General features: G+C 38.2%; 1 protein-coding gene across 4 annotated transcripts; it reads left to right on the forward strand.

Annotated features, from left to right (window-relative positions):
- Positions 1–190: 190 nt before the first annotated feature.
- Positions 191–22755, forward strand: SH3GLB1 (SH3 domain containing GRB2 like, endophilin B1). 4 transcript variants are annotated; one of them, XM_066325160.1, is made up of 11 exons: positions 191–394; positions 3181–3322; positions 5787–5915; positions 7524–7657; positions 8027–8119; positions 10145–10183; positions 11571–11594; positions 15525–15614; positions 16065–16165; positions 21041–21272; positions 22283–22755. In XM_066325160.1, exons 1-11 carry the CDS (start codon positions 323–325, stop codon positions 22388–22390), a joined length of 1164 nt encoding a protein of 387 aa, XP_066181257.1. In that variant the 5' UTR covers positions 191–322; the 3' UTR covers positions 22391–22755. The 4 variants fall into 4 exon arrangements, with proteins under 4 accessions (XP_066181257.1, XP_066181258.1, XP_066181259.1 ...); XM_066325163.1 differs by lacking the exon at positions 191–394 and adding an exon at positions 620–1002; XM_066325161.1 differs by lacking the exon at positions 10145–10183 and having other exon boundaries at positions 193–394.
- The last annotated feature ends 254 nt before the right edge of the window (positions 22756–23009 follow it).

The raw sequence follows: 23009 nt of genomic DNA on the forward strand, positions 1-23009 counted from the left end.
GCCCGCCGTCCCCTCACGCCAGCGGGGCGGGCCGAAGCTGGGGCAGGGCGGAGCGGCACCGGGGCAGAGCGAGGCGGAGCGGGGCGGGACCGGGGAGGAAGGCGGCCGGGGCGGAGCGGGACGAGGGCAGAGCGGGGCCGGGGCGGGGCGGCGGCCGGCGCCGCTCGCCCGGCTGATCCGGGCCCTGGGCTGACGCCGCCGCCCCGCCAATCCGCTGCGGCCGGGCCGGGCCCGGCACCGCCCCCGGCGGCTCCCACAGGGACGGGCCAGAGCGGCCGCCGCCGCCGCGGGTGCCCGGGCTGAGTCAGCGCCCCCGCCCAACATGAACATCATGGATTTCAATGTGAAGAAGCTGGCGGCTGACGCGGGCACCTTCCTGAGCCGCGCCGTGCAGGTACCGTCCGCTCCTACGGCGTCTCTCCGGCACGGGCTTCTGCCGGGCTTTCCTGCCCCACCGCCCTCAGGCGGGGACGCCCCAGCCGGGTCGAGGCCGCGGGTGGCTCCGCTGGGCCGCCGCTGGGCCCGGCGCGGGGCGCTGGCCGGGCGCTGGGCTCCGCCCCGGGGGCCGGGCCCGCCGCGGGCTCGCAGCCCGGAGGGAGCGCCAGGCCCGGCTGTGCCGGCGGGGGCGAGGCCGGAGCGCCGGCCGGGCCGGGCGGTGACGGGCGGCTGCGAAAAGTCCCCTCCGGCCGGCCCCTTCGGCGGCGAGCCGGCCCGGCCCGGCGGTTCGCCGGGCTGGCTGCACAAAATAGCAGCCTCGGGGGGCTGGGGGGGCTGAGACAGCCCAAGGTCAGACGGGCGAAGAGGGGAGAAGGCGCCGGCTCTGGGGGCGCGAGGTGCACAGGCATCAGCTGCCGGCAGATACGGCTGGACTTTGCGCATGCAAAGGACGAAGGTGTGGCTCGCCTGAAATTAGGCACCTGGGTTTTACTGGCTGCTAGAAACCTATTCATATCGCTGCGTGATCGGTAAAATTCGAGCTCTGATGTGACACATGAAGGTCCGGTATGTATCTGCTGAGGCTGTGTGGTTTTTTTAACCTTTAGTATTGTTTTTAAGCTTGTTTGATAGCCTATTGTTCCCGATTTGGTCTTTCCCTTTCTTCGCAGTAACGGCACTAGAACTGTCTTTTGTTCCTTAGCGCTTGTCTTGAGCCGTAATCCCCTTTGCTTATATAATTAAACTTGAAGAGATTTCCTGTATGAAGATGCCCATCCAAGTCGTGTATATAGTAATCCACTTTGGTTTCTTCTCGCTGGGTCACGGTCTGATTTGGAACGTGGTTAGCTTGGTTATCTGGTGTGATCAGTCTGATGCATCCCTCTAAATCTCAATATTCAAGCAGAACCGATAATCAGCAGCACAGCACAGCTCTGAAAATGCGAACTCATCAAAAATATACTCTTGTTCAAATTCAAATGAACCTTAAAGCAATCATAGTTGCTTCTCTTTTTGATGGCTGTATTTCCATGCTTCCCCTACTACTCCTTCCAGGTCTACTTGCTTTGCAGACTGGCTCTTTCTTTCCAGCCTCTGTTCTCTTTTCTTGTTGGACAAGGGAAAAAAAAGGAGATGCAGTTTCACCCTTCATTGTAAGATCTTGGATGGGACCTTCTGATTTCATTTAAATGTATATGTGAAATCTAACACTGTGGTCTTCACTAAGCAATCTTCACACAGCTGAGAGGATTTATGGAAATTTTAGTAGGAAATATTAATAATTTCATATACAAATACTCTTGTCTGTAATTAGGAAAAAAATAATTTCAGACCTATTTTTACTATTGTAAAGAATCCGTACAAAGCTTTTCAGGACAGATGGTGTACTTTTAAAAGCCTTTTAAACAGTAGTAATAGTACATCCATGAATAAATTCCCTTTTCTCTATACAGCAGCTGAACTTCCTCATGACTGCAGTTTGCTTTTATGTAGAGCTGCAAATGCCAGAAGCATTTATCAAGATGTGCATGCTATCAAAGTTGGTTAATCTACATGTGGCAGAAATTGAAACAGACTTGGACAATGCAATTTACTTCTATTGTATTGTTTCTTACTGGCCACCAAAGAACTTGTTAAGAATGAAATTGGACAGTCAGAATGCTTCCAGTCCTGTTAAGTTCCTAATTGGTGAATTAGTTAGCAACTTAATCATAAGCCACTTTCTCCTGAGAATGCCCGACTTTGAACAGTGGGGCTGTCAAGGGGTGAGATCATCATTGTTGAGAGGAACTACTGCTCTGAAGGGAGGCAGGCAAAGCCCTCGCTTCCGGCTTCGCTTGGTTGCCTAATGTGAAATGTGTAGCTTCTCCCTGCCTGGGATTGAAAAACAAACTGCTTGTAGATTAGTGAGGCTTGGCATGAATTTGGTATCGAGTGAAATGAATTGTCTGATAGATTTATTTAGCTAAATGAAGTTATGTTGTACTTCTTGGACACTGAAATCACAGCTTGGACAGGAACAGCAGAGGCCTTAGGTTTCTCTAAGGCATAACGGGATATCTAAAGAGTTTATCAAACACTGGTGTGTCCTATTCTAAAAAGCAAAAGACTCCCCACCCCCAAAGATATATATTTCACAACTTCCCAAGAAAGTTTGTTTTAGCTTTTAATCCTTGTCTTTAGAAGCTTTCTTTAATGTCTAATTATAATTTAAATCTTCTTACTGAAGTTTAAACTCTATTTTTGTCCTGTTTCCTCTGGACAGGACATTTTTTTTCAGTATATTCAAGATAGCTGCGGTGGGAATCTGTTTTATCTTCAGGTTTTACACAAGGGTAATTGACAAACAATTACAAAATACACAAGATTAAAGTATTCTCTTAATTTTCTTTATTACCTCGAGACTTTAATTTTGGTTAATGTTTTAAAGCATGCTGTGCAAAACTGGGCAAAATGCTTCACATGACAATCCTCAATACCAAGTTTAGCAGAGGATTTCTTCATAATGTTATGAATTATCTTTTACATCTTTGTATAATTACCATCTTCCTGCCCCTTTTTTTACCTGATAGCATGGATGTGTTGGTGAACTTAATAGCTTTCAAATTTGTCCTTAGATTTTTACTGGTGACTGGGGAATGATTATATTTTTTAAAACGTCATCTTTAAACTAACGTAAGTGGCTTATAAGTTTGTCCTGGAAAATTATTTTTATGAACTGAATATTTTTAACCTAACTTGCAGTTCACAGAAGAAAAGCTTGGTCAGGCAGAGAAGACTGAACTGGATGCTCATCTGGAGAACCTTCTCAGCAAAGCAGAATGCACTAAATTGTGGACAGAAAAAATAATGAAGCAAACAGAAGTATTATTGCAGCCAAATCCAAGTAAGGAGCCCTTCAGGTTTCTAACTTTTGAAATAATAGATAGGCCAGTGTAAATATTTACTGCAATAGCTATTGCATAAGTAATGATTAAATACAGCAGTTTTAAAATTTGAAGGCTGCAGTTATGGAAAGCACATTTTGAGGAGCTGGTAAGAATTTGGGACACTGCTAATTGCTGGTACTTCCTGAACCTTTCAGATGGGGAAGACTTCATACGAAACTTTTTACACTGCTGTATTGGTTCCATACACTACTCAGTCTCAGGCTGATTGGTTTTTTGAATTGTTTACTATTTAATTGAATTTCCCATTCTAATTCCAGATATCTTGGAATACTCTCAGCATAAGCAGGCAAGATGTATTAAAATACCTGTCTAACAATTCCATTACTAAAAAATTAGCACCCTACTTAAGCAATACAAAAAAGGGTCAAATAAGATTTCATCACTGTTGAGTCTCTTACTGTAACAGTTACAGAAAAAAACATGGGCAGAAGAAATGAAGTTTTATGGTGTGTTAATTTTATTAGTTTCTGAAGTTGCTGCTATGAGTGGTAATGTTGAGGAGGTCAGTTTCAGACTCATCCTACAGTTGTACTGCAGTTTGGATCTATAGGAATTTGCTTAGTGTATAGATCTAGATTTTAAGTCAAGACCTGGTGCCTAGTCAGTGGGTGAACTACTTCACTGGAAAGATCTAAACCTCCTTTGGGTTTGCTCAAATGATAATTTTATAAAACTGCTACTACTTCTGCACTGAAAACATAAATATTCTCCTTGTAGTGACATACTGAGCTAGGATTCATTATTAAAGGGAAATTATACACTATTAATGCCAAGTAGATAAATTCTTTATTACAGAGATGTTTGAACTATTACTTTGGAAGTGTGTTCCATCTTTTAGTTCCATAAAAATAGTACTTTAAAAATAAACCAACTAATCATGTGGGAAAGACTTGCAGAATAGAACTTGCAGAATATTCTAGCTCAAATTTCTACTTTTGTCTAGGCCAGAGGAAATAGTTGTCTTTTTCGTTTAATTCAGTAACATCTCTTGGACTTTTTCAGAAACTTGTCAGCTTCAAATATTGAAGCACTGACTGGAGGCTAGTGGAAGAAGTGTATAAAGAAGTTTCAGTGGAAGGGTGATACATGGTAGTGTCTCAGTTCTGCTCACCAGTCAATTTTCTGATGGCTAAAAATACTCAGCATTGCGCAGTGATCTTTGTGAATGTAACTTCAGCTGTTTGCTGGCCTACTTGGGAGAAGGATCACATGCTGGAGAGAGCTGCTTTGGTGGTTGTTACTGGAGTGACCCTGTCTAGGGGAGGAAAAATCACTTCCAATCCTGTTTATAATTGTACCTATAGATCAGACCCATGTAATAGTCCAATAATTTTAGATTATTTTCCTGTTCTTTCGTAATTTAGTAAAAAAAAAAAAAATAGTATGACTTGAGTAAAGAAAACAAACCACTTTTGATTATTTTTGATTCACTCTTGTTGCCAGGAAGTACAGTGGTACCCATAATTGTCTGTCTTAGATTAATTTTTGTAACCTTCATGGGAGAGTAGTTATTTAATTCACTGCTGTTGAAAGTTGTCTAATTAACAAGTAGTATTAAAGTGGCAGGTTTGTTCACTGGAAAGCTTCTTTGTGAGTGTCTGTACTATTGTAGGCTGAAACTAGTTCATACTGACTGTATAAATAAAGCCATCTAGGTAGGAAATGAAAGCAATTGGTCTGAGAAATTGGGTATTACATCTGAGGACTTTGCTTTTTCAGTTACAGAATCCCTGTGTAGGTGTGCAAGGCCTTTCCACCTAAGAAGCTCCCTGTAGCTTCTTAGGTAGAAATTACTACAATACTCACATAGTCTGGACAAGTTTTTCTGATAATTTTATTGCTCAGACTAAGAAAGTATGGGAACACGAAACATTTTCTAATATCTTCTAATGATTTATTTCAGAGTGTTTCAATGGAGCGTGGGGTATGGGAAAGAGGATATCATTTCTGGGGCTATGTAACTTAAAGAATATCTTAATAAGGAACTTAGAGTAGTTGTTCAACTTAATACCTACTGCTATTTGTGAACAATTTTACTCTTCTGTCCAGAGGGGGAACAAAAGACTGATTTTTTGTAAGGAGAAGTGTTCTGTTATTGTTCTTACTGTGAAGACTTCAGGTCAAAATTCTGAAAAGCTGTGTAACTATGCTATTGGATAAGAAAAGTATAAATTTTTACTTTTCCAGATGATTCTAGGAAACACTTGAACAGGGCATGGCAAACATGTAAAATCATCAGTTTTCAAAAACAGGACCTCCAGCTTAACATTGTTCACTGAATGTTGAGTTTAATGGCTGGATTTTGAAATTCTTTTCTTGTGTTCCTTTTTCTTGTTTGTTTGTTTCTCTTTCTAACTTGTGCTTTGAATGACAGTAATTATTTCAAATAAACATTTTTAGATGCCAGAATAGAAGAGTTTGTCTATGAGAAGCTGGACCGCAAAGCACCAAGTCGCATGAATAATCCAGAGTTACTAGGCCAGTATATGATTGATGCTGGGAATGAATTTGGCCCAGGAACAGCCTATGGTAAGAAGTAAAAAAACATAGATCTAGGCTTTTTTAACTGTATAAAATTTTATTTCTTTTCTTCCTCTAGACGAAACAGTTTAGTGATTGTATCAGTTTGAGTTGACTTGCTGTATAACTGAATATTAGATCAATGATGAGGTTTCTATCCAAATCTAGAAACAGAACTTGTGGTTGGAATGGTATTCCTCTTCATTGATGGATAATTATCTTACCAGAACAACTACTTCTTTTATTTGTTGTTTGGAGTGAAAATCTTACCTGAAATTGACTTCTGTAGTAAGAAACCACTCTTAACTGTACAGTATTCCTGCTTTCCTTAATAGATAATATTTTGATAAGGATAGGGTAGTAGTATGGAACACACTACTTAGTTTTATTCCTTCTCTAGTAAATTTATATACCTATGACAGGATGGTTGGCGGCCCCTAATATTTTTACATTGCTGTTAATGTGAAAGTCCAATTCTAGTGTTCTCTACAGCTCCTAAAGTTGCTGATACAAATTCAGCTGTTAATTTAATTTAAACAACTGAAAAATGCAGATGTCTTTATATATTATGGTATGCAAAGTCTGATAGTTAACTCTCTAATTCTTTCTTCAAAATTACTGTGGGAGGGAAGACTTTTATTCTCTGAAGAATGAGTTCCTTAAATAATGATGTTCCTTTTCAAAAAAGGAAAATCCAGTCAAATAAAAGTGAATGTTTTATAGAATGCTTATGCCAAAATCATTAATGGTAAGCTTTGTTCCTCTCTTCCATGTGATTTTATGTATCTGTGGCATTCCTTATGATCATCAGCCTCAAGTCTTGGTTTTTAGCATTAGAGTTCTACTTAGAGCCACACTGTTGCTTAAGTTGCAGAATTTTTTTTTAATTCAGGCAAATAACATCCAGTGTTAGCATATAGATACACTGTTAGGGTTTCATGTGTTGTCATAAAGTCTTAGTTCCCTGAACACTCAGTGTCCTTTCTAGCTAAGTAGTCTCAGGCTGTTGAGATTCCTTTGATACACTAACTTCAGTCTCAATACTTAACTTGCAACTACATTTCAAAGTATTTTTTGTTAATGTACAAATGCATATTTAGAAGTTTGAGTAGATGGGGGTGAGGAAAAGCACATTATTTTCCAGTATCTTAATAAGTTTTTTCCTTGCTACCAACACTGCCTGTCTTAAGAATGGTGTATAGGAAAGGAAGTTGTTGGATTAAAGTAAGTACGTGTGATATCCAGTTCTGAAATCGGTGTTCACTGTGGAGCTGCCACAATTGGTGCCATTTCTACAATGTGCTCTCATTGAAATCTTGCCTTAACCTGTGATTGTTTATAATAAAAATGGTTTGGCTTTTTTGTGTGGTTGTTTGTTTTGCTGTGGGGTTATTTTTATGTTGGGGTTTTTTAGTGTTTAGTTTGGGGGGGGTTGGAGTGGTTTTTTTGGGGGGGGGAGGGTTGAGTTTTTTGCACATTATTTTCTTTCTTTGGAAGGCCCTTTTCATGGCACTGAATTGTTTTTCAAACTGCTGGCCTAAACTTTCCTGACTGCAGCAACCTGTTTTGTTAACCTCCTGCCTGAACAATATGATTAACATATTTTTTCCTTTGCAGGAAATGCACTCATTAAATGTGGAGAAACACAAAAGCGAATTGGGGCAGCAGACAGAGAACTAATACAAACTTCTGCTATAAACTTTCTCACTCCCCTAAGAAACTTTATTGAAGGAGACTACAAAACTATTACTGTAAGTTGAATTGTACATTTTTCAGAATTTCACACCAATTGTAACTGTTGGTCTTTGGTGTATTATTACTTTCCTTAAGGTAATATAGAAAAATTCCAGTGAAATTTGTGCCTTTGGAGTATTTTCTGTTTTTTTGCTGAGGTAAAAACAGGATAATGATGAAAACATTTGTGTGGTAACTATTGTTCTGTGAGAAGTATACATATTGAGTATGAATTGTGTGAGAATAATTAAGATCCAGTTCAGCCTCTCTCTTTAACTGAAGAACTTTTTGTATGTGATACTTCATTAAAAGCATTTCCAGGTAGACATTCTTTTGCTTGTGAGTATGTGTACCCATTCTCACAAACTAACCTAACTCACTTTCAGAAAGAACGTAAACTGTTACAAAATAAAAGACTGGATTTGGATGCTGCAAAAACCAGGCTGAAGAAGGCAAAAGTTGCAGAAGCTCGAGCTGCAGTAAGTAGAGAGTTTTTTTAGTTGGTCTATGGCTTTCAGACTTACTAATATGTATTTATCAACTTGACTGCTTGGTTATGTTTCTAGTCCTAGCTTCTTACCCTGGTTGTTTTTCTAGATACTTTTGTAAGAATGCCTAAGTGGAACACAAGGAAGCAGAAGTGAGTTACTGATCTAGGTGTTAGTCTTCTACTTTTAAATATTCTGTCAAGTTGGACTTACTTATTTTCTTCTTGTTTTATAGTAGATGAGCCTATACTGTCAAAAATTAATTGATACAACCTGCCAATATGGGTGTAAATACAAATACTTGAATCTCTGCAAATGTTGAAGTGTGTGTATAATTGCTTTCAACTGATGAACCTATCTATGCTTAACTTCTCTATGGCAAAAATATTTGTGGTTTCTCTTTATGTATTGCTTATTATTTTATACCACCAAACAGAAGTGAGACTCTTCAACTTACATGACTTAACCATTCTGATTCTCTCAAAAAATGCTTATTCAAGGAGATTAGATGAGAAAAAAGCTGCTTTTAAACTCTTAAAATGCTCTGAGTGAAGAAATGGACTGTTGACTGTATGTAGTTTCATCAGGATATATATACAGTATTTTCATAGCTGTCTTTTGATTGCATTCCTAAATGTTCAGCAGTTAATGATGGACAGTGAAGTGATTTTTCCTATAAGGGTTAATGCAGTAAGGGTCATGCAAATAAAGAAATCCAGACAATTTAAATACACAGGGACAGTGTACATGATGGAGAGGCAGAAGGAGGACTGTCAGTTTTTGCTGGCTTTTCCAAATGGGAGTTTTCCTGAAAGATCTCAGAGACATCATCTTGAGCTTTGAAGTGCATTGCATCTTTGGGATTATGATCCATCTAAAAACCAACATAATGTCTACCCAACAGTTCTGCTCTTGTGTGTCAGTCCATGTCCTGCACGCTGTCCCTCTGGATTTAAACCATCTGTATTTTTAAGTCTATGCATGCATTTTCCCTTATGTAAATTCTATGCAAAAGAGTCACTTTTCTATTGTCAAGCCTTCTTAATTTGTAAGACTAACAATGGAGAACAGAGAAGGGTTTTCATCAACAAGTAGTGCAATTTAGAAGCCATGGAGAGAGGAGCATTGGATATGGAACTATTCCTTTGCTTGGCTTTATTCAGAGTTAAGTTTAAAAAGATAGTGTTTTTATTACTGGTTTCCTTTGTGGTGTGGTAGCAGGTATGTACCTTACTTCCTAAAGCAATGAAAAGACAATAAGGAACTTTTTCCCTTGAGCCTAGTGTTAAAATGATATATATTCATATTATACTGAAGTTTTAATTTCATCACCAGTGCAATCATTCAGAGCTTGGTGCCAGTTGCTGCTGCTGCTACTTAGTCCTAAGTATTCATACAGCAAGTATGCAGTTTTATGCACAAATAATTTAGTGCTGTAAGAGAATGAAACTCTAAACCTCTTCACTATTTTGCCAGTGCTTCAATTTTAATTACATTTTGGCAGCAATGTGCATGTTTAAGGAGTATCAGATTGTAGAATGCCAGCAGAAATAACAAAATTGCAGCTCATCTTCGTCTTCTGCAGTATAGAAGTGAGAACTAACCTGGATGTAGGTGTGATGCAAATGGGTCATATTCTGCTGTCTCCCTTATTTATAAAGGAAGAAACCTAATAAACAGGGCTGGACTGATAGGTTAGTGAAGTGTATTGAGTTATGATGCAAATTTTAATGCTTTACTATTTTCTGTGACAGGTTAAAGGGCTAAATATCTGCATGTGATTATGTATTTTTATAAATGGGAAAAAATAATTTGAAAATTACTTCTCCCATGCTTATTGCACAACTGAAACAGCTTAGTTCAGGGTTTAAAATCAAAATCTAGACTGGCTTTTTATCTCTATTCACTTTGCGGTCTTGGTTAGCTTAAACTTGCAGTGCTTTGTGATGATAATCTATTTACCTGCTATATTCACAGTGTTGTAACTTGCTTTTGTTTTTCATCTATACATTTAAGCAACTAAACACCTCTCAGCCTGAAGAGAATAACATTATGGTAAATGTCTCTTACATGCTCAACTTGCTGCATGTAAAATGGCTAAAGGTTTGTTGGCCTCCTGTGTTCATTCACTTTCCTGTCAAATGTTTCCTCTTGCTATCCAGCTCGTTTTGGTCTTGTTTCAGGTGTTTTCCATTCTAAAATGGATTGGTGTAATGCACTAAATACACTTATGTCAGTACTGCATTGGATGTTATTTTTTCCGATTATTGCTGATAATTTGAAATATACAGTATTATATTCTAATTTATGTGATTTTATGAATGTAAACTTAGGATAAAAAAGAGTAAATTTTTCACTTCTGAAATTACTACAAGTGAAGTATGTGAAACAGCCAGGAATATGTAGAAATTATTCCCTTCAAGCAGTGTGTTACAAAGAACTGCAGCTGAATAATGTCACAGAAGTTAAAGGTGTAACTTAGAGTACAATGTATCCTAAACTTGTGGCAAGGACTGTCTAGTGCAGCTGGTTTTAGCACCATAGTTGTAAAAGTGGAAGAGAAAGTGGTTAATTAGTTATGTACAGCATGGACTGTGCTGTCCAGGCTGTTCTCATTGGGATTTGGATCTGCACAGCATATTTGGTCTCATCTCAATTTAGTCTTCCAGATTTCTCAGCTGTGATCAGATAAAAAAAGGAGCAAATAAACTTGTTTTTTACAGTTTGCTCCTGCAACCTTTATACACATTTCTTCCTATTCCTTATTGTGTCATCATCTTACAGTGGCAGAAGATGAAGGTTAGAGAAGAACCACATTGCAAGAGGGAATTGAAAGAGCAAGCTGAAGTAATTAACTTTTAGACTAAATCCCTTGCAGTTCTGTGATTTTGCTGTGCTGCTTGCTACTGCTATAATACTCAAATTGAGATACCTCTGTAGCAATTTTAATTAAATTTAGGTTACAATCAAAGTGCCTGTGAAATAGAAAACTAGTAATGAAATTAGCAAGAGAAAGCATTCATCTGTTTCTGTGTAAAAATAATAGCTTTCCATAGTTTTCCATTATTATAACACATTAAAGTAACTTAAATTCCTCCCAAGGTAATTTCGTTTGTCTGATTCATGTCATTTTTTTAAGTAGTCATATCTTGTGTTGTAATAGTTTGTTTTATGTAGATTCTTGTACTATATGATCTCTACAAGTCACACTCTTCAGTATCTAATTTGTTTCATAGGTGTAATGCTATCCATATTCATAATAGATCCATTGTATATGAAGGGCTTTGGGCAACTGACTTGTAGCACTCCTCAAATCGGTGAATTTCTAAGGACAGGAAAGTACTTAAAAGCCAAAGTGTGATTACATACTGTAACAGAGTACCACCAATGTCTAAGTGTGTATGTTTTTATTTTTTCCTCCCCCACTCTTAATGCTGACTAGATATGGGCTGAGGAAGTGACGAAAGTAAGTAAACAATTTTTAAATGGCAGAATTCTGAATTCTGAATAACTTGTGCTGGTCTACTGTAATAAGGGGTATTACATGTTGTTGATTTCAGTCTGATGTTGGTAGCTTGATGCATTCCATCAGAATACACTGGGCCCCTCCAAGGCCTTTCAGGTTTCAGTGGCAAAACAATGCCCGGGGCTTGTTTTATAGTAAGCTGTTTCTGGCTGTCACTTAGTACCAGTACCATATGATTCTCGTGGGTCAAGGTACAATAGACAACTACAGGACTTCTCTCAAAATCTACTGTTATGGTATCCTGTTAAGAATGAGCTTATTTGAAAATTTTCAGAAATATTTGGGTCTAGTAATCTAAACTCTTCTTGAAAACACTGATCTTCAAGTTTTACCCAGAACGTGGAACACCTCACCTTTCTCCCCAGTGTCATTAGATCTTCAGCAGCTTAAGTTAGGGGGTAGGCACATCTTAAAACTGCACCTGCCCTGAATGCTAATTTGTAAGCTTAGCATTAGCCTTAGGATGGACATTGCAGCCTTCTCTGTCATGCCACCCCTTGCCCAAGGACAAACTCAGAGGAGCTGATGGAATATTGGGCAGTAGCTGCTGCAGTGCCTTGAGAAGGGCCCTTCTTAGGCTCACTGGCTCTGACAAACCAGTATTGGCAACAGGTTGTTAGGGGGTGCTAACAGGGAAGAAGGGTTTTTTATTGGATTTCTGTAGAGAAGGGGGTAATTAAAATTATGTCAGTAGGAGGAGAGCAGGGGCTTTGGAGTATGGTTTTTAATGGGGAACTAGCTAGGCAGCTGTGGGAGGTGTAGGGAGAACCGGGGATATGCAGCTTCAAGTGAAATCTTGGGAGCTGTGGGAGTTGCTTTTCCAACTTTCTGTGAGTTATGGTGCACACAGGTGAGGGTGAATGTGAGTTCAGAGGGAAGGAGGCATTTAAAGTAAAAGGAGGATTAACTGCAAAATGAGGGTGAGGTCAACTTTGATCTCGGAGTTTGAGAATTATTTAATTAATTAAGTAAAGTAACATTTGGAAGCAGGAAACCTGTCTGCTTGTCCTCTCTATTGGGGAAAAATGGCAGGGAAAGAACACTGCTGTAATGAGAACTGATCTTGAAGCTATTTACTTTTCAGAGACAAGGACAAGCAATTTTAAGGATAATGAAATCTAAAAGATTTTGTCTTGGAAAGAAGAAATACTACAAAGTGCTTAACTATAGCATAAAGAAGACAAAGTTTTAGCTCTTGTAGTAAATTATGTAATTCAATGTCCTCTTTTTTATTTAGTATATAAATAGAGACTATTGAGAAGAAACTACAATGTTATGTACAGCCAACAGAGCAGTAATCCATCCATATTTCTAAAGACAGTCTGTCCTTCTGTGTTTGAGAGTTGGAGGAGGAGATTCATAAATGTTTTCAATTTAAATATGAGCTTCCCACCAAAGATTTCAGACCATCCAGTCATTTCTGGCTCAGTTACATGTTTGTTTTGATTTCTTTTTTGGGTGTGGATTTTTTTTTTTTGTTTTTTTTGAGTTGCAACAAAAGATGTGTGTGATGGCAATGACAAACTTTCTTCAGTTTAGCTTCCTCTAACTCTGCATTTCAGAAGGAATATTAAATAGTAGGCACAGCTATATATCCCCTACCAGTGTTTTACTAAAAGTATGTCAAGTAAAACAACATTAGGAAGGTGATTTTATTTCATATGCTTTTATGTGTGTTGTCCCTTCACTGCAGGATTGCACAGTATTTCTAAGTAGTCCTGTACTCTTATGTGAAATCTGGGGAGATTACTTACATATGAATACTCAGATTCCAAACCTGGGGTCATATTGAGCAAGTACCATTTTGAGGGATCTTCATGAGATGTACCTAGTGAGGCCTTTTAATGATCCTAAAAACAGGATACAACTGCAACTAGGAAGTTTAGTGTTGTATTTTTGAGCTCTTCACTCTGTTCAGAAACAATGGTGCTCAGGCCATAGACTTCCCAGATTAAAAATTGTCTGGTTTTCACATTTACCCCAAAGTGTAGAATATATGTGATGTCCGCCTACTGTTCACCTGGCAGAACTGAAAATAGGGATGGTCCAACTGATTAAGACATCATTACATAATTCACTTCATGTAAATCTCTATAAAACCAGTACGTTGGGCTTTTGCAAGTACATTTTAAGTCACTCTGTACTGGCTAGGTTAATGTGTTACCACGTTAGCTACTTTTCCTTTTCTTGCAGAAAGTAGTTGATTGCTAGAATGTTGTTGAAACAAATAAAATTATTCTGATGGATATGTCCTTCTCTTGTAAGTTCCTATTCTCCTGTATTTACTTACCTGGCAAGGAGACAGAAACACATTAGGAACTGCTGACTTCAGAGAAGCAAGATACAAAACTGTTTCTCTCCAGATAAATGATTTGCTTACTGCTTTGATGGGGTTTTTTTAAAGAGAATTAACATGTTGGTTTTCTTCCCTTCTTGGCTATCAGAGTAGCTTTTTTCATCTGTTTGTTCTTACATTTCTCTCAAAGACTGACAGATGATTTCACTGATACGAATTCAAATTTAATCAGAAAATTCCAAGCAAAGATTCTTTCCTCAACAAACTTTGAAGACCTAATTAGTTTGAAACTTGATACCAACACTGCTATCTCGATTTTGAGTAAGAAGCACACAATTCTCTTTAGTTACATCTTCACTGTTTAATTACTGTGTAAGCCCTTCTAGCTGCAGCAACTTCAGATGAAAAAACATTTCTTAGGTAACTGTATCATTCTTCTGTGCTCTTTTCTGAGGTTCCATGTGACCTTTCATACTCATTAATATTAGCTGAATGCAAGAACAGAATATTTGCAAACCAGTGTTTTGCTGATATCACCTCATAAATTTTCTTAAAAATAAATTTCCTCCTTTGTTGAGAATAGTAATTGCTGCATCTTGGCCTTAATGTAGATTTTTACCCTTGAGTTTGTTTTTAGAAACAAGGCAATAAATGAATATAAGCACTGAGGCGTGGTAATCCAGATTTTAGACTGAGGACGTTCTGTCTTGGAACAATGAATCTTAGAGCACATATTCTATATATGTGTGTTTAGTGTCCTTTTTTTCTTCCCCCCTCCTGAAAAAAGTAGTCTAAAGTAATTTTGGCTGTGCTAGACTGAAGTAGTATAAAACTAGTGTAACACTTTTACGTGAAACTTATGTAAAAATTGCTGAGAACTATACATAACACGGAATAAATTTGAATTATTGAAATATGAAACTTGTATTATAATTTAATAATTTTAATAGAAATTTTACCCTAATTGTAACATCAAATGTTAGAACATTTTATGTAGTTCAAATTTTTTTTTTCAAAGACTCCTTGATTACAAGCTCCAGAAATAATTATAGTAGTTTGGTGGCCAGTGTAAGACATTAAATTATGAGACATCCTGGTAAAACTTCAAATGTATGACTGATTGCAGTGCAGTTACCTGGCAAAAGTAATGTGAGATTTACCCTGAATTATTTCATCAGAGACCTGTTAAGTTGATGTATAGAAAAAATTTATATTATTCTTCACTGCCACTGGTATGCTGACAAAACCCCTGGTGCAGATGGGGTTGTGCCAGTGAGCACTTGGTTTGTTATTATTGGGGTAATTCTGCTGGCAAAGAAATGTCTTTCTTTTGCATATGTAGTAGGTGTCTGATAGTAAAGCTGCTTGCTGTGTATGCAGGGCCTCAACATTTCTGAACCCAGAATGCAATTACTGTTTTTGCCTTGAAAAGATCTGCAAAGAAAAAGCCCATTTCGAACAGCTAACCTTGTGATTCATGTGTTTGTATGAGCAGTTGTGCATCAGGTGGGGTGCTGCAGTGGGCAGGTGTAGCTCAGAGCTGTACCATCCCTGACCTGCATTCTTGCTTTCAGTCTGAACAGGAGGTGCGAATTACTCAGAGTGAATTTGACCGTCAAGCAGAGATTACCAGACTGCTGCTGGAAGGAATCAGCAGCACACATGTGAGTACCCAAAAGGTGCTGAGGGGGAAAGTCAACATCAGGGCACCTTCTAAAATTAGCTGCAGTAAACTTCTTGGGAGCTCTGGTCTATGACGTTTCACTTCAGTGCATTAAAGCATCAAACTACAAGGGTGGGTTTTTTTCATTCTAATTTAATATCCACTGAATTTGACTTTACTTTCCCATTCACCTTCAGAATGCAGAAGCTTTCATTCTTTATACCCAGCTTCCTATTCATCAGCTCAACTGAGTGTTGAAACCACAAAAATGTTTATTCGAGTATGTTAGTTTTTTGACATTCTGTTATCCTGTTTACCTGGTAAATCCAGGCACTATGCCTATCTGGTGTTTATCCCTAAGTGCCACTATTGGAATCAGCACCTGATGAGGTGCCTCCTCTTTCTGATGCCCTTAGAGACTAAAACACTTGAATTCTTTGCTGTATTACAGGCACATCATCTCCGCTGTCTGAATGACTTTGTGGAAGCTCAGATGACCTATTATGCACAATGTTACCAATATATGTTGGATCTCCAGAAACAACTTGGAAGGTAGTAATACTGCATTAAAAAGGTTTTAATAAATGCTTCTGACTAGTAGGAAAACTTACACTGATATAACAGTGGTGAACACACAGGCATGCTGGACTGAAAGGAAATTTATCTATTCTCAGGTAATTAATATGCAGTTACCCAGTTCAGCTACGTCCCTAAGCTTACACACAGCACTAGTGCATTTTGAGAGTCAATCTACTGACATTTTATGTATTGTGTAATTGAGGAAGGTGAGCTCTTGGTAACTTCATTTAATGTGACAAAAAGGAATTTCTAGAGATTTATTTGTAATTATTCAGTTGTCTTACGCTTCATGCTGCTAAACCACTGTGCAATGTGGGAAAAGTTTTTATACTACCTATAAATTCCTGTTGCTTCTTAATTTGCTACAGGGCATTATCTGATTTTTTGATGAAATCCTGTTCTCTACTCTTAACTGAATTGATACTGTATACGGAGAAATATTTTTCATCCTGTCAGTTGTCCAGAGCACACACAGTAGAATGAACAAGTTTGTCTTGTTTTACTGTTTCATGGGTTTAGCATTTTTAAAGTAAGAGAAGAAACTGACATTAGTTTGTGCTCTTAATCCTTTTTGTCTAATTGGTGAGAATGTAGAGAGATCTACATCCTTACACTTCTTAAAGTTTCTCTGTTCTAATTCTTCGCAAATCACCCTTTCTTAGATTTACACAGATCATGTTATTTACGTGTCTTTTCTGAGTAACTGTCTCTGAGGTATCTTTGTTTATGTTTTCCCTGACAAGGAAGTAAAACCAAGTGTTCTTGAGTCTTATCCTTTTCCTGACTTGCAACTTCCTGTGGCATTTGATTTCCTCAGTTTGTTTAAATTTGTAGTTTAAAAACTTTAAGCTACTAAACTGTAGTTTAAAGTATTTAAAACTTCGATCTAAAAAAAGGCTACATCTTTAAAGTTCCATCTCAATCTAATACATTCCAGATACTCAACTAAAAAATGTGGTTAGCACATAAATACAAGCTGTGGAATTGAAAGCTTGAAAACAAACATTTACAGTATTAAGGAAAAGCAACTTTTAAATTAGAAATTAAGTGAAATATATTTGCACAACTATTTTGAGAGGATATTTTTAAAATGTATACTCGTATCCCAGCTCATTAAATAGAAAGTCTTAAATGTAATACCCTTATTCTAAGGAAGAACATGTTCTTCTTTAAATTCTGCTTTTAGGATGTATAGCTTGTCCCAGAACTGCTATTTTTCTTTAAAATTTGTGTAAATTGTTACCAGGTATAAAAGAAGTGTATTTGAAGAAAATAGCGCTTTTAGGAAAACAGAAGGATGTATCTTTATGTGACTGTGATCTGATTAGTATTTTTAATAAAATTGCTATGACTGGTAGAAGACCAAAAGCATAAAAGCTTTGCAAAATTCTAAATGCCTCTAATAGTGAAATGAAGTTTCTCTGCCTGTGTGGATTAAAATAGTTATGGTATTAAATCTTGGGTGTGCCTTTCCTTCCTTGCGCAAGGAAATCCCACTGAAGTACAACAGAGAGCACTGGGACAGGGTCTCAGGTCGTGCTCCTTGCTTTGGAAATGTCTCCATTTATAGGGATGTGGTGTGTAGCACTTGCATTAAATAAGCAGATGAGTAGGGTTTGTGTTCTGTGCTCCTAAGGTTATGTGGGTACATACAGACCAAATAAACAACTTAGGCTGCTCAGCTAGATTTCAGTTGTGTCTGCCAGTGCTGTGTTGTTTTACACATAGTGCTGAGTTACACAGCTTTTCACACATCTAAGAACTCTATTGTGCAATATTCTCATATAAAAGCCAAGAATTATGAAGGACTGAGTTTTCTTTTGAGATTGTTGGTTGACCAGAGGCATTCAGACTCTAAGTGAGATCAGTTTGTTACTTGAAACAGAATCCTGGTTCTCAGAGGAGATGCATATTATGTTTTACCTGGGTCAGAATCTAGGGCATAAACCCCTTCCTGGTTCCAAAGCTGAGCACTGATCTTCCTGATGTACTCTCCAGAGGCAGCTGTAAGAAAAGTGAGGGGAAAACTTGTACCCAGTTCTCTTTATATAAACAGACATGTTTTTATGGATGTTTCTCTTCAAGGCAGCACCAGCTGCTTATCTCTGTACTGCCTTCCTCTCCTGCCAGTGGAATTAAATCTCCCTTTTTCTTATTTTCAGTTCCTCAGAATGAACTAAAAAAACCTGTTTCAAATATTCTGGTACTCTGGCTGTTGTTTTTTTTTCTTCATGATGACTGCTTTTGCTCTTAAGTTTCTCAGCTTCCCTGATAGACAAATGTAAGCTGTGGTATAAGGGTTTTTTTTTTCAGATTATCTGTTACTAGTATCTTACTTTACAAGCTGTGAAACTCCTGTTACTCAAGCATGCAAAATAAAAAACCCCAAACCAGACAACCTCTGTGTAGCTGAAGCCTTCCAGCCTTACATATGGCTTTGCAAAAGGAGAGAGACAATGCCCCACTGATTGACAGAGTAGTTGTAAAGTTCTGGCTTTCTGTTCCACTGACTGTACAAACCAGTGAAGCTTTGAACTGAGCAGAATGACTTACAGGTAATTACTGTGTTAACTGAGAACAGGTTTAGCAGTATATTAAACAGTCATTTAGCAATATTGAGAAACAGCTGATTGTCATTTAAAACTAAATCCCTCTGGTTGAATGCCAACTAATCAAGTAATAAATACATCATAAGGCACAGCTGAGTTATACCTGCAGAAACATGGGATCTGGTTTTGGCTCCCTTTATTCTGCTTGTTTGATTTGTTCAGGGAACATGATGAACTAGTTTGAAAAAGTAATCTAGCAAATAAAAAAAAAAATTGGTAGAATTGCAGTCTCTTCAACCAGCTCTTTATGATTAAGTGGGGTCAAGGTGAGCCAAAGGGGGAAGCGGGACTTCCTCCTTTCCACAGTACTAAGTTGCTACCTAAATTCAGAACAGTTTCCTGGAAGTCTTCCCAATGCAATTCGGTCTGACTGTCAGGGGGCTAGTGCTGTCCTTCATATTACACTGCTGCTCTTTCCTTTCAGTCAGATACAATTGTGACTGCAGGGTGAACATGTTTAGAAAGCTATTCTCATGGAAAGTTATCCATCTTCCTGATTTTTGGTTAGTTCAGATTGTTGAATTAAAAGCAGCAGATTGCTAAATCTGACTCAAATGATAGGGAAAGAACGTGTGCAAAAAAGGGGTACAGGAGTGAGTCCACCATGTTTGGTGGCACTGTGCATTTACCAGGTTAGATATAGTGTGAGCCTGGAACACTGTGTGCAGGGCTGCTGCAGCTGCTACAGATATGGGCTACATTAGTTCAACTATTTATTGTCACATGAACCAAAAATTAATTGCTGCATTGATGGGTTTAGTTTTTTCCTGCATCAGCACCCTAAAACAGCTCCTCTTATGATGATATGAGCAGCAGTAATGCTGCAGACATGGAAATGGGAATATACTGATCTGGATTTACATGAGTAGAGTTGCCACTGAGCTGCACTTTCAGAAAGAATCTGCCTTTGGAGCAGAGGTGAAAAGGGAAGGGATGAGGCTATTTTCCTGGTGGGTTAATATGCATGGATTGATCTTCCTTATGGCAAAAGAGTGGGCAAACAAAAGGACAGGGGAGGTAATATGCCCATATCCCAGAAGTTAATGAAAATGCATCCATGTGGAAGGACTGATGAGGGAAGTGATATCTGGGAATTCACTGGTCAAAAGAATGGAAGGAAATGCAGCTACAGTTCCAGGTCATCATGACTCAGTGTAACTCCAAGTTGCTGGTCTTTTTTTACTGCATCAGCTCTGCTGCTTTTTAAAACCTCTATTGATCTACTCTTAAAGCAGAATCAAGGTGGGTGGTAGAACCAAGTAAGGCAGCAAAGGGGCAAAAAATTCTTACATCAGCTGCTAAATAAATGAGTTTGGCTTGCAACCCAGCATGTAGGGCAGAGTGACATGAGACATTCTCAGAGCTCATCATTGCTGATGCATTCTTCCTACTCCACTGCCCCAAAATCCTTTTGCTTTGCTCTCCTTTTTGCTCTTCCCATTTTTCAGTCATGTTATTCTGTGCTTTCCCTTGTATCTGCTCTGTCACTCATAACAGTTTTTTGTGACTGAGCTCATTAACTAAGTAGGAGATTATACTACTTTTTTCCCCTCTTTTTCAGTCAGGTTAATGAGTTTAATTGACTTCTTGGGGGGGTCTGGCAAGCACTACAGTTGGCACTGAGCAAGTAGCAGCCTGACCTAGAAATGAGGAGCTTAAGTGGATATAAGTTCATTTTTAGTATAGTTTTTTTTTTGTTTTGTTGTGTTTTACAGCATGAAGTTAGTTGAATCAAAGAATTGATTTAGATTACAAAAATAGTTGTGTGGTTTTTCTTGCTTTCATAGGGAGGTTGTGGTTTTAAGCTGTATTATATTTCCCTGATCTGGTTCATCAGCACAATCTTTTGTGTAACCACATAATTGAGGAATGAGCAGAAGGAGGTGGAGGCTACTTTTCCTGGCAGAGCTGTCAAAATAAATGTTTATCAAAGTACAGTCTGAATTAAGTTTGACCATCAGTGCTTTCTTGGTTTTGCCTTTTTTAAAGAGACAAATATCCAGGGTTTTTTAAGGTGGCAGTATGTCTTTTAAATTATGTTATTTGATTTATGCTACTTATCAGGAACAAGAATCTTTATTTATGTTATACAGCTCTCAGTTCTGTTCTCATGCTGCTATCTACTGCTGTTTATTGCTGATAAAAATAAGAATGCTAATTTAGGCATGGGAGCATGCATAATACCCCATAATAATGTGTGAAACAGATACACTCAATCTTTTTTTTTTTTCTCTCACAGCTTTCCATCTACTTTTCTCTCTAACAACAATCAGTCTTCCACAACTCCTGTGCAGAGCATTTCTACTCCTTCAGTCTTGGCCTCAGCCTCTGCTTCATTGCCTTCAGTAAGCAATTCAGTTGTTACTTCAGGCCTCAGTGAACTGAAGTCATCAAGTGGCAGCAGAAAAGCAAGAGTTCTCTATGATTATGATGCTGCAAACAGCAGTGAATTATCTCTACTTGCAGATGAGGTAAGAGTTTTCTATATACCTTGATCATTTGAAAGTAAAATGGGAATGCTTGTGAGTAGCCAGTTAAGAAGTGCTACATCAAAAAGTCTGTGTAGTTGATTTTTTAAAATTAAATTTCAGTAATACTCTCGGAGCACTATCCTGTAATATTAATTTCTGAATATTAGGAGCATATCCTAATATTCTGTAGTGAGAGTCAACATCTGTGACACCATCTTAGCTTGCAAGAACATTTTCTACACAGTCAAGATGAAGTTCTGCTGTCTACTTTTCACCACACCTTTAGCACTGTTATCAATATGTTTAGTCTTGGAAACGTTGAATATTGCAATTTAGGAAGAATATGAAAATACAACCACTTCTTGCTTTGATGGTGAAGGTTGTGCTGTGTTTATTCCTGTTTCAGTTCAGCTGCAGTCTTAAGTCAGAGAGTCTATACAAAGCACGTGGAGATAGATGATGAAGCACAGTGCTGGAACAAAGTTCCACCTGGTAATGTGACTGTAGCTTAATGCTGAAAAATAAATTAAAAAAAAATCAGGATTTTTGGGTTTTTAGATGTGCATTACTTCAATATTTTTATTTGACTTTTTTCTTATCTAGAGAGTGACTTATATAGAAGCTGTGGGCTCAGATTTTCTGTGAAGATGTAGCCATCAACACCATCTGTCTTTCTATCATGCACTCCACAGAAGTGTCTTTTAGGTTGCCTGTTAAGGCTGAGGGTGGATACAGAAGACTTAAAGATAAGACATAATAGAAAATAAACAGTAATAAATAGAATTTCAACAGAAAAAAGGTACTTTAAGATATGATACCATGGGTATTCTTTTCCATGGACCAGTGAAATAATTTTTATGAGCATTAGATAATGTTCCATGCATGCTTATATTAAATGCTCTGTTTAACCTGGTAATCTCAATTCCAAGACACTGGGAATCACATGAAGATAGACTGTAACTCTCTTCCCTGCAAACGAAGTTTATAATAATGTGTTTCTCTTTTTGTAGGTGATAACGGTATACAGTATCCCTGGCATGGATTCAGACTGGCTGATGGGTGAAAGGGGAAATCAGAAAGGCAAAGTGCCTATTACTTATTTAGAACTGCTAAACTAAATGGCTGGCCTGAATAGAGACTGTCAATTATGGCAACACCATATTTATATACAATTAACGTTATGTAAGCAGGTTTGTGTGTCTTCCATGTTATTGTCTTGAGGGACAAATACCAGCCATTAAAAACTGGCTTTTCTGCCAGCATGGTTGCACGGTCAATACTCTATTCAAACTTAATGTGTTTAAAGCTTTTACTTCATGTGCCAAGAACGTTTCCTACAGATTTATTTCTACTGAAGTTTTCACTAATACAAGCTTCTACTTTTGAGTAATCTAGATTGAAAGCAGGAGGTACTGTTTTCTACTGAAATTTTTCATTAATGGCAAAGCTTTTCTTCACATAAAATAAACTTATTGTGAACTGATACAGGTGTAAAGCACATTATTTGAATAACCAAAACCAGATGTTAAACATAAACTGTGTGCTTCTGTTCCCAGCACTTGTGGAGCTCAGATGTGCTGAGGCACACATGGATTCTGCTGAGTGACTTGTGCATTTAGTCACCTCTGAATACTTAAGGCAAGTTCCCAGTATGCTGAGATGTTTTAGCTGCAACTAGGTGGATTGACACGAAGTAGGGACATACATTCTGACTTGTTTCTAACCTTGCCTTGTATT

Source organism: Sylvia atricapilla, chromosome 9, assembly GCF_009819655.1.
Source record: "Sylvia atricapilla isolate bSylAtr1 chromosome 9, bSylAtr1.pri, whole genome shotgun sequence".
In the NCBI taxonomy this organism is placed as follows: domain Eukaryota; kingdom Metazoa; phylum Chordata; class Aves; order Passeriformes; family Sylviidae; genus Sylvia; species Sylvia atricapilla.